Raw genomic sequence first — 12,844 nt, 5'->3', positions numbered from 1 at the left:
TGTTTTGGTTGCCTGGAAACCTAAGTGACTAGCTAAAAAGCGGTAGCTAATGTAAGGGGCAAAAAAGGAAAAAAAAAAAAAAAAAAAGTTTGGTGAGCAAGCACAAAAACAAGTTCACTACGGTTGGGGTCATACACCTTGCAGAATCTGCAAAATGTTAGTAATTCAAATAATAATAATAAATAAGAGGGATCATAAAATTGCATTTTGTTTTTTAATTTTTATTTAGTACTGCCTTGAATAAGCTATTTCATATAGCAGATGTTCACATATAGTCCACAAGACACAATAATAACCGTATTTACACAAATGAACCAGTTCAAAAGTTTATACCATCCGGCTCTTAATGTATCGTGTTGCCTTCTTGAGCATTAGTGAATGTTTGCACCTTTTGTAATAGTTGTGTACGAGTCCCTCAGTGTGAAAAGATGGATCTCAACATCATATACTGTTGGAAAGGGGTCAAATATGCAGAAGATGCTGGAAAAGCAAAGAATGTGCAGGACCTGGAGGATTTTTCTGAAGAACATTGGGCAGTTTAACTACTCAGGACAAACAACAGACTCATGCACAACTATCACAAAACATAAAAGCAGTCGTTGATCATCCAGGTAACACGCACAGTATTAAGAATCAAGCGTATGGAAACTTTTGAACTGGTTCATCTGTGTAAATTCAGTTATTATTGTGTCTTATGACCCCAACTGTATATGGCCAGAACTATTTGGACACCTGAACAATTGCACCTAAATGTGCTTGTTGAACATCCCATTCCAGATTTAGTCCACTCTTCTGGGAAGGCTTTGCACTAGATTTTGGCATGTGGTTGTAGGGATTTGTGCTCATTCAGTTACAAGAGCAGTAATGAGGTCAGACACTGATGTCCAAGGAGACCTGGCGTGTAGTCAGCGATCCAGTTCATCCCAAAGCTGTTCAGTGGCACTGGATGGGAATTGGCCAAGACCAAATTAGGGAGAAAACGGGCTGAAAAAAAAATCAATCAATCTCAAATAACAGTAGCTGAATTTTATTTTTTTAATATCACACAATATAATTTAATGGTAATTGAGCACAGACTTTTGGGCCTGACTGTAAATGCATGAAAGCTGTAGTATATAAGGAGGTGAAGCTCTGTAATAAATCCTGAGATCTAAGCAGAGAAGTGAGGAGAAATGTACAAACCCTTTGGAGAGCCAATAGGTGCTTCACTGTGGGACTTCACCAGCCTGCTGTCACTGTGATGGAGACGCTCCGAGCTAAAGGACAGCTCTGTGGTTGTCTCCTCCTCCTCCAGCCTCTCCTCTTCATCTTTGTCGTGCCCCTCCTCTTCGTCTTTCTCCTCAGGCCCAGGAGGTTCATCGAGCTGCTGCTGTCGTCGCTCCTGCTGCTTGCTGTGGTTCTCGATCACCTTGTTGGCCGTCTCCATCACTACCTCGATGTTGAGGTTCTGGGCGGCCATGGCGAGGAGCTCATCGTCGTCGTCGCCTACGTCCCAGGCATCGCTTGTGATGCTCTCAAACTCCTGGAAGGTGGTGGCTTTCTTCGGCTTTCCAGGCGTGCTCGTCGCAGGCGGCTTGTTTCCAGCTTTGATCAAACTGGGAGAGAGAGAGCGCGAGAGAGAGCGAGAGAGAGCAGAAGAACTTCACATGACATGGCTTAAAGCAAGAGAAACTTACTTTGTAGTGGCAAAGCAGTACTCAAAAAATATTTCTACACTCATTGGATTTATCTTTACCCCAAATGTAGGTTAATTAGTTTACCGCCTCATGTTTGCTTCTGTAGTTTCGCACTGAAGCTGTGAGATTATTATCGCTAACAAGTAATGGATTTCTGTCTCACCTTTCCATAAATACATCTTCTGCTACAGATGACGTTGAGCTGTTTAATCTCAGTTTTTTAAAATAGCAATGAAATAACAAAGTTAAGCTCAAGGTAGAAATACATAGACCATATATAACTTCTCTCTCATATATAACTTCAGCTCTCAAAAAGAAAAAGAAACAGTAAAGAAAAGTGATTCCAGCTGTCCATTACAGTGTTATGTTAAAGTGTTCCGCTACACAAGGATGTTTTTTTATATATATTCATATTTAATAAGTCACTTATTATTATATTATTATTATATCCTTACTGTGTAAGGAATAAAACATGACGGGATGTGCTGTTATTGGAAAATAACCAGTGTCTGGGTGTGGTGATGTGTCCACCCTGATCTAACCACCCTGACATTGACTATTTTTCAAAAACACCACATCCCAAAGTGTTTTATTCCCCGTGTACCACAGTAATTTTCCAAGGATTACATTTTTTATTTATTAAAAGAACCACACTTTTTTCTTCCATTCCTGTAATATCAGTTTTAACAGTCATTCCCTCGTCAACCTATATTTTTCTCCCATGAAGTCATGTTCCAGAGAAACTGCAAAGCCCTCTGTCCTAAAGACTTTCCTGTGTCAGAAAACATAAAGGAATAGCTTCCCCTTTTAACTGTTACAAAGCGCTGACACCTGAGACTCCTTCCAAAAGTGCTAAATAAACATGTCCTCACAGAAAATGTCATCATAGCAACAGCTACACAGATTTTAATCTGTTTATATGCAGCATTCATCAAACAAGTCCCTCTGTTACGAAAGAAACAATAATGTCACAGAACAAGCACATTCATTCATTAATTCCAAAGCACTGTGGTATAAGACAATATAATATTGCTAAGACGACTTGTGACAAATATCAAAATACATTTACCATCCACTTTAATAGTTACAACTGTACACCTGCACATTTACGTGGTTCTCTAATCAGCCAATCATGTGGCAGCAGCACAATGTATAAAATCATACAGGTACAGGTCAAGAGCTTCAGTCAATGTTCACATCAAACATCAGAATGGGGAAGAAGTGTGATCTCTATGACTTCATTCATGGCCTGAATGTTGGTACCAGAAGGGCTGGTTTGAATATTTCAGAAACTGCTGATCTCCTGCGATTTCCATACGCAACAGTCTCTAGAGTTTACACAGAATGGCGCAAAAAAATAAAAAAACATCCTGTGAGCAGAGGGTCTACAGGCTAAAACACCTTGGTTGATTAGAGAGATCAGAGGGGAATGACAGGACTGGCCTGAGCTGACAGGAAGTCTATAGTAACTCAAATAATCACTCTTTACAACCATGGTGAGCAGAAAAGCATCTCAGAATGCACAAAACATTGAACCTTGAGGTGGATGGGCTACAACAGCAGAAGACCACATCAGGTTCCACTTCTGTCAGCCAAGAACAGGAATCTGAGGCTATCATGGGCACAGACTCACTGAAACTGGACAACTGAAGACTGGAAAAAGACCAGGTGATTGTTTTTTTCCTATCTTCCACTGTCCAGTTTCAGTCTCAGCCCATGATAGCCTCAGATTCTTGTTCTTGGCTGACATGAGTGGAACCTGATGTGGTCTTCTGCTGTTGTAGCACATCCACCTCAAGTTTTAATGTGTTGTGCATGATGAGATGCTTTTCTGCTCACCTCGGTTGTAAAGAGTGATTATTTGAGTTACTATATCCTTCCTGGCAGAAGCTCTTAACCTGTATCTGCATGATTTTTTGCACTGAGCTGCTGCCACATGATTGGCTGATTAGATAACGGCATGAATGTGCAGTTGTACAGGTCTTCCTAATACAGCGAGTGTATACTTTTTATAAGAAAATGTGAGTATCAGCATACTTTTAAACACTGAAAGACTTGTTACACAGAGTAGATAGTAGCTGATTAGACTTGTTTTTTTTTGTTGGTTCCCAATGCACACCTTAAACACAATACTACACTGCTGCCATAACACCACCATTACAGAGTCCTAAAACACAACAATAATAAAATAATGCAATTCAATAAGTCCGTGTGACATTACTTCCTAAATGAATATGGTGGATATTTATGGAATTTTGGATGCTTCATCTTCCCTCCTTCTCTGTAAACAGTTAAAGATGTGTATACTTTAGTTATATTAAGCCTCAAATCTCCAATGTAAAATGTAAAGAAGCCACCGTCGGACACCAAACCTGTCGTGGCTAAACTATTTGGTTAGGGAAAACTGTAAAAATCTAATATTTTGCTGAACTGTTTCTTTAGGTTTCTGAAAGGCAAAGCTGATAAAGCTCACTGGATGATTAAAACACCTTCGAGCCCATTTATCTTGCCTTAAGCTACTACTAGATAATTCAAATGACCAGGTGGACTATAAAGACCTGTATAAGAATAAAACGCAATGCCATTTTCCGAAATCACACCGTGGAGTTACCCATCAACTTAACAAATATACAAAGACCCAGTGAACAGGACAAGAAATTCAAATGTCACATACCAAAATTGTACAATATATGGGAGCCTAAAATATAATACATAAGCTATCAAGGCTGGATTTTCATTTTCAACTGATTACTTACACCAGAGACACACTCACTACCAGACGTGTTAACAGCTATTAGCTAGGCAGCTGTGTGGTTAAGCTAGACGAATACCTAATGACAGATAAATGAGAAACATGAACATCGTCAGTCATTCGTCCCTCAAAGCTACAGAACACCATGAAGTAAGGCACTCGAACTCCATCTGTGTACTGTCAGCCAATGCACAAGACAGAAATCACTAATAATGCATTTAAAATCTCATTAGCACCTTGGAACGGTGCTCTCCCTAGGCAAGGGAACTGCTTTTCTTTTTCTTCATTTCAGAAGCCGAATATGCATGACAATAAGCAGACTGTGTTTCTTAACCTCTCAAAAGCCCTGCTTTCCAACTGGGAAGGAAACTGTACCTAAAGCAACAAAATCTAAATCTCAATGGACTGCAGTGTCGCAGCACTCGTCCTGCTGCTTTATATAAACCGTTAATGAAAAGGATGTTTTGGTATTTCTGGAGCAATGTTGATTTGTACTCGCATGGCACTCTCTAACCCCAACCCCAATTTCCTGAGAAATCACACTGCGTTTAATTTGCTCAGAGCCTGAAACCTAGCTCTGCAACACACTCTCACTCACTTCCCCGTAAACAAAGCCCCCTACCCTTACATATGACCGCTAATTAACACTACATTTACATGTACAAAATAAAGCACAGATCATCAGATGATGCATTTCAGGGATGTAATAAATATAAAAAATTCTGGATCTTTATGAGACACCTTTACAACGCTCAGTAATCCAGCAATAAATAACCCCCCCCTGAAGAAATAAATCTTATTCTACAGCTTTTCAAACAGAACAGTTTAACTGAAAAATATTTATTCGGGATTTTTTTTTAGTGATGCACCAAAATAAAAGGACACACTAGGCTGAAATCATATTTTTTTGGCCTGAATAAAACATGATTATAAACACTGCAATGTAATTTAGAGAAAAACACTTTTATTATTGGTGTACACTCAGCAACCATTTTATTAGGCTGGAAAAAAGCCAGACAACGTTTTCCCAACCTTCAGCTGTCCAGTCTGGGCGAGTCTGTGCCCATGATAGCCTCGGCTTCCTGTTCTCGGCTGACACAAGTGGAATCTGATGTGATCTGCTGCTGCTGTAGCTCATCCACCTCAAACTTTTGCCATGTTGTGCATTCTGAGATGCTTTTCTGCTCACCGTGGTTGTAAAGAGTGGTTATTTCAGTTACCGTAGCCTTCCTGTCAACTCGAGCCAGTTTGATCATTCTCCTCTGACCTCTCTCATTAACTCTACAGACTGTTGTGTATGAAAATACCAGCTTATGAAATACTCAAACCAGCCCAACACCAAAAACCATGCCACGGTCACTGACATCGTACTTTTTTCCTCATTCTGGTGTTTGATGTGAACTTCATCTGAAGCTCTTAACCTGCAGCTGCATGATAGGTCTTCCTATTCAAGCGGTCGATGACTGTAGTCAGTCCTATACATAGGGCAAAACTGAGACAATAAATGCCAAGTTAATAAAATAAACTATAAGATGATTGCACTATTTTCTACCTATCTGACTTCCACTAAAAGCACATGACTCTCTTTTTCATACCATAGTCAACATAATAATTGTATAAGCAACAAGGCTAAACAGTCACAATGAATTCCACTATATTTTAGTTATACTTTGCTCTTTGGGACTGTCGTTTGTGATTTTTTTTTTCCGTCTTTTCAAAAACCATGGCTACAGATAGCATCAGTGTGCCAGCAGGGGCTTTCCATTATGCTTCTGTAGTATTCTTCATATTTAGCAGGATGCTGCGTGCTCAAGTGACATATCAAATCTGTATTGGAGAAGTCCTTAGGTGTTACAGTCTTCTTTACACTTGAACAGTTTAGAAATCACTTGTCTAATGTCACTTAGAAACCGAGAAACTGCTCCACACAGCTGATATTTTTCACTGTTGATCTGCTGTTCAAACTGTATGAAAGCATCTGTGCTGCTCAGTGGAAAACAAGCAGCAGTTTTCATTATTTATTATCATTACCATTATAATTGTTTGGAAAAGTGACACTTCTTTGGAGGTCTGCTTTTATTCTGGCAAAAATATCTGCCTTTTTTTTCCCCCCTCTTTTAGACATTTCTGACTATTTGCTGCAGTGAAAATTTCAGTACATTTGCAGAATTTCTATTACTGAAAACTGCAGATCATACATCACCATCATAAACCAGTTTACTTCTCCCAGAGACAGTTCTTCTCTTCCCAGTTATGTTTGCACACATGCACAGATGCCGAAAACCAGAAGCTACCACACTAACAGCATTGTACTAATTAACTTTTAATTTACATAAGCACTGAAATCAGATAAGAACTGATTATTCACGTGTATATGCATGCACTCCCTGATAACATCAACAAGCACGAAAGCCTGAGAAAGCTAGCTGTGCCTCGGCAGAATTAAGAGAACTGCTCCCCAAACTAGAATAACAACATCACTACAACTGGCCAAGTCAGACCTGAAACAACCTGTTGGCTCAAAATAGAAAAGTGCATTCTGGACCTGCCTAATGAAGGAATGAAGGTTTGTGTGTGTGACTGTCTGGAGAAATGAGAAGCATAAGCCTTGGCATACTAAATGGAAATCGACCTAAATCTGTCAGCTCATGTGAGAAGCCCCCGGGGCCAGACACACCTCCAGTGTGGTACAATATGTTAAAGAAAAGGTTTTGCATGAGTGCCAAAACAAACGAGGGGCACAAATGACATTGTAAACAGGTGTTCATTTCTAGTTTTTATTAAATCATTGCTCTATGCTAGGCCATTATTGCTCTATGCTGCTTAGTCATACCAAAAAAAAAAAAAAAAAAAACTTGTCATGTCTGAGTAACTTCTCAGCAGTAAAACAAATCAACCCGTATGACAGCACTGGCATTTTCATCATTTTTCATTTACACCACAGCACTGGTCAATGGGCAGGAGATTTTTTTTTTTTTTATTTTCTGTAACACTAGCTGCAGCAGTAGTTCTGACTATTATCCAAATCAGAGGTTTATATTAAAGTGTTTGTTCTAATACATTACTGTTTCTATAATAACAGCTCACGGGGAGCTGTATGGTAGATGATTCATACAATCTAAACCTAATAATATATATTTTTTGAAAAGTGCTATAGCAGAGGTTCCTAAATCAGGGGTCACTTAATTTACAAATGGGGTGGCGAGAGAAACTCACAATCTCTTCTTCTGTTTCATTCATTTAATTCACAAATGAATATCAGACGTATCAGATTCTGTGTGCTAATATTTAGAAAAATTACTAGATGTCGTATTCAGACAGGCCATGTTTAAATTGATATGTGCTATTTTAGTCTTTTTCACTATTCTGACACGCTGTATTAGTGTAATTCAGCAATAACAATGGACGTGTCCCTGTCCATCTACCAGCATTGCGTCTGAAATTTTATTATTATTCCCTATTCTAGACAGTTATTGAGCACTAACACTAAGCGGTTTTCTTGTTACAGTCAGTGTTTGAATTTTAAAAACCTCACATGTCGCCTTCAAACATACCAAACGCTCCATTTTTGCAGACCGGTCTTCTGTATTTTCTAGATTATTAAATATTTTTGAAAATAAGGTCCAAGTTTTCGATTCGAGACATAGCCCATGACAACAATCATGACGACAGCGGAACGTTTTAATAGAGACAGAGCTTGTCAGTGTGTTTAACATCGCTGTGTATAAAATTGCTAAATGTTTTACAGTTCGACTTGGAAACCTGACGGAGAAGGATGTTTGGGCTCTCACGTGCCGTCTAGCAGCTGTCACTTTTAAATCTTACAGATGTACATAAGATATGCAGGTGAGTGAGTAAACGATGCTGCTCACATTACTGCTGCAACACAACACTTCCCACTAGACTGCTAAATCAATGCAAGGAATATTCCTTTGGTTTATGTCACTTACATCATGCGTATACATATTTTACTGACATAATAAAATGTTTAAATGATATTTGAAAAACGTAAGGTGGTCAAGGCTTGGGGTCGCAGAAAATTCATAATGTCCATTTGGGATCCAAAATCTGGGAGCCCCTGTGCTATACTGAAGCTTTCTATAAGCAGAACATTTATGTAACACTAATAGAATAAGTTGGCACATCTCCCACTGCACTTGTGTGGTCTGTAAAGCTTATAGTAATATGATATTATAACATTAAGCACTTACTTTGCATGTAGAAGAGGATCGAATGGAGGATGCTGGGCTCCATAAACGTGCTGTATACTGCAAACAGGAAAAGATCAATACAGCTGAGGTTAGTGTGCATCAGAAGTGTTCTCAACTTTTTTCCACAAGTGACCCAGTTTCAAGGGCACAGAATTCTCACAACAAAACCCAACCCTTCCTCAAATCCACCTTTTCTAACGTGTCTGTAATTATAAGCCTACATACTGAATACCACATAAATACATGACAAATACATGACATACTGTACACAACATAAATACATGACATAGTGTACACTCCTGGGCAAAAAAAATAAATAAAATGGGCCAAGCCCAAAATGGCAAAATATTAAGCTTTTAATGATAAATCATTGGTCGGGAAAATACAAGGAATTAAACAAATAGATAAAGCAAGTTAGAATTGGAGCTTTTCCCTTTAATTTCTTTCAATATTTAAGCCTTGTGGCCCTTGAAGGGCTGCATGAGGTGTGGCAGATAACCAAATAATGACTAATCTTTTAAGAAAAAAAATCCCATAAGAGATTTTTGGAAAGTATTGTACACACAGACATGTGTTAGTTTGAATTTTACATCAAACATTTTAATCATTATCATGATTTTACCTTTGCGTACAAAAAGACTATAGAAGTGAATTTCCCTGTTTCTAGTTTTTCCCTGAACAGCAAAAGTAAATAAGCAAATGGTGGCACAGGAGCTCTCAGGAGTGCATTTGTTTAATTCTTGCTCATTTTCAGACCAGTGATTTGTTGCTAAGACCATTAAAAGCTTCACCTTTGTCATTTTGCCCATTTTCTTTGCCCAGGAGTGTAGCTGTGTGCTTCTACCTGTCAGCAGCACTCTGCTACTCTGGTGTATATGTCCACACTTGCCAGCCCTGTATGAACACTGATGTCAGCAACTGCTAGTGTTTTATAAAAGCAGACCAAGGCCCTGTTCACACCTGGCATTGACATGCATCCTGGGTGATCGGATCACAGGTGGACAGCGCTGAGCACAGGTGTGAACGGGGTCCAGTGCATCTGGAAGACTCATTGTGATCCGATCGCTCAAACCACATCTGGAGGTGGTGTGGGATGCATATGGCCACTTCACATTGGTAGTGTGAACTAATGCGTCTTGATGCGTCCCGGACAGCAGTGAAGGACCTCCTGGTCAACTGCGTCCTTGCCCTAACTGATAAATCAGGACGAGACTGTTTGGCAATCGCTCTGAATGGTAAAGCTCCATGGTAGAGACGATGCTGTTTGGTTAGCAGACCACGCGATTAAAACGTTTGCTACAGTTCGTACAGGTACATAAGATAAGGATAAGGACATTTCTGCATGAAAATAAATGCCGTGGAAGACTGATGTAATAAATGTGTGAATGACAGCTGTTCTCCAGCGGAAACGATGTATGAAATCCAATCACAAGTGGTCACTGAAGATGCAGTCATAATGCCAGGTGTGAATGGCTACACTTCCCGGCTGTCCACTTGTGATCCGATCACCCAGGATGCATGTTAATGTCAGGTGTGAATGGGGCTGCTGGTGATTTCACCCCGACTGACTCAATAAGAAAGGAATAAAATGTGGCAGGTTGTGCTTACATAGGAAGACAATGAATGGTAGGATGGTGTGATGTGGCCTGATGAGAAGTGTTGTGCTATTGCTACCCCAAAGTTGATTATTTTCCAATAACAGCATTGCTTGAAGTGTTTTATTCCTTTGAACGCACAATGATTTGCTACCGATCGCAATTTTTTTATTTATTGCTAAATAGCACATCATGATTTTTAGCCATTTACATGCTGTGGAACATCCATCAGACAAGTTCTGTCAACTATATCATCTTGTATATGTATTTATCACATATCACATTTATGTGGTGTACACTCCTGGGCAAAAAAAAAAGGGTCAAGCCCAAAATGGCAAATATAAAGCTTTTAAATATGAAGCTTTTAATGGTCTTAACAACAAATCACTGGTCAGAAAATTAGCAAGAATTATACAGATGCACTCCTGAGAGCTCCTGTGCCACCATTTGCTCGTTTACTTTTGCTGCAGTGAACTGTTCGGGGGGGGGGGGTGAACTAGAAACAGGGAAATTCACTTCTATAGTTTTCATGTATGCAAAGGTAAAATCATGATAATGATTAAAATGTTTGATGTAAAATTCAAACTAACACATGTTTAGGTGTACAAAATTTTCCAAAAATCTCTTCTGGGATTTTTTTTCCTCATGCAGCCCATCAAGGGCCATAAGGCTTTTAAAGAAATCAAAGGGAAAAGCTCCCATACTAACTTCCTTTATCTATTTGTTTAATTCTTGCTCATTTCCTGACCAATGATTTATCATTAAAAGCTTAATATTTTGCCATTTTGGGCTTGGCCCATTTTTTTGCATAGGAGTGTATGCATGTCTAAATGATAGTAATTAAAAACATTAGGAATGTATTGATTCACAGTGTTTTTAGATTAATAGCAGAATACAGGCCTTGAAACAGCATTTCTGTTTGAAGTAAAACATAGCATATTTGACACCTTATTTAATATAGTTTGGTTCAAAGTATAGTTTCAATATAATGGTATAATTCTTTTTATGGAAGACCTTGTCATACGTGAACAATATACATTTGAAATCTAGATGCAAAATGATATTTTTTTATACTTTTAAGACCTTATAAATCAGACGGTTTGAGTTCTTTCAGACATACACCTAGCTGCTTTTCAAAAAAAAAAAAAAAGAAAGAAAGAAACCTGTTTTACATATCCGGTCATTTCCAGTGTTTATAGTCAACTTAACGTATGATCCTAGCTGATCATGTGACATTAAACGCATGGCTCCATAGTGCAGACACTTTACAGTGTCGCAATGACCGTCTTTTGACAGTGCCTCACTCGTCAAAGTTTAATGACTGGGTAGATGACATGAAGCTTCGGCCTGAGGTTAGCTACACTAATATTATTTACCACTCTGTTTTCTCTGAAGGCGTTAATGGAGAAGATCACCGGAGTAACAAAAGCACAGAAGCATATAATTACCTGCATAGCAACAAAATAGGCCAGGTTTTATACAGAAAACACGGCGACTTTAGTTTTTTTTTTTTACAGCAGATGTAGAGTCCAGTCAGAAAGTTAACCAGGCTAAACAGGTAATGCTGAAAGAAAGCGGAATGATAGAGACAGTCGGTTGCTCAAAACAAGTATTTTCCAGTAATATCTTCAGTTTATTGTGCTGCTGTGGCAGCCAGTGACAGCACAGCTTGACCCTGAGCTCATCTTTATTCTTACTAACACTCAAAAAGTCTCTGTTTGATTAATTCAGTCGCTCTTTTCAGTCAGGATTAATAAGGGTTCCAGTAGAGACTGGAACAGGACAACAGTACAGCGGAAGTCAGAATCCGTCACGGTGGCGCTCAGTGGTTTCTCAGGAAAAAGATGGATATCTCAGAAACTGATGCAGATACAAGCCTGAAATTCTGTACACGATTCATTGGGAATAGTAAGATTATTCCCCCAAAAAAAAAAAAAAGATGACGCAAATCTGAGATTCAGGAACATTTTTTTAAAATGTGAGATTAGATTAGATTCAACTTTACTGGCATTGTGCAGAGTATGAGTACATAGCCAATGAAATGCAGTTGGCATCTAACCAGAAGTGCAAATAGCAATACGTCTATATACAGGCAGTGGTGGCTGAACGGTTAAGGCTCTGGGTTACTGATTGGAAAGTCGGGGGTTTAAGCCCCAGCCCCAGCACTGACAAGCTGCTGCTGTTGGGCCCTTGAGCAAGGCCCTTAACCCTCTCTGCTCCAGGGGTGCTGTATCATGGCTGACCCTGTGCTCTGTCCCCAGCTTCCTAACAAGCTGGGATATGCGAAAAACTGCATTTCATTGGCTCTGTAGTCGTACTCTGCACAGTGACAATAAAGTTGAATCCAATATGATTTTAACATTTTAAAAAGTTTTCCTGAATCTCAGATTTGCTTCATCTTTTTTTTTTAATAATCGTACTATTCCCAATAAATAGTGTACAGTATATATATATATATATATATATATATATATATATATATATATATATATATATATATATGTGTGTGTGTGTGTGTGTGTGTGTGTATACATATATATTTTATATATGTATATATATACACATACACACACACACATGTGCAAGGTATGAGGTAGAGAAAGTAGAGAC

At 38.8% G+C, this 12,844-nt stretch overlaps 1 protein-coding gene across 4 annotated transcripts in view; it reads right to left on the bottom strand.

Annotated features, from left to right (window-relative positions):
- The window catches only part of tbc1d22a (TBC1 domain family, member 22a), a 168,527-nt gene that overhangs the window by 154,639 nt on the left and 1,044 nt on the right, over positions 1-12,844 (bottom strand). For all 4 annotated transcript variants that reach the window (XM_026923074.3, XM_026923078.3, XM_026923077.3 and 1 more), the window contains exons 2-3: positions 8,640-8,696; positions 1,183-1,595 (exon numbers count right to left, since the gene is read on the bottom strand). In XM_026923074.3, coding sequence (XP_026778875.1) covers positions 1,183-1,595; positions 8,640-8,696 — 470 coding nt within the window. The remainder of the gene's footprint in view (positions 1-1,182; positions 1,596-8,639; positions 8,697-12,844) is intronic.

The sequence above is a fragment of the Pangasianodon hypophthalmus genome, chromosome 18 (assembly GCF_027358585.1).
Source record: "Pangasianodon hypophthalmus isolate fPanHyp1 chromosome 18, fPanHyp1.pri, whole genome shotgun sequence".
NCBI classification, from domain to species: domain Eukaryota; kingdom Metazoa; phylum Chordata; class Actinopteri; order Siluriformes; family Pangasiidae; genus Pangasianodon; species Pangasianodon hypophthalmus.
Note: the sequence above shows the minus strand (reverse complement) of the source record. Positions and strands in the feature narration are given on the sequence as shown.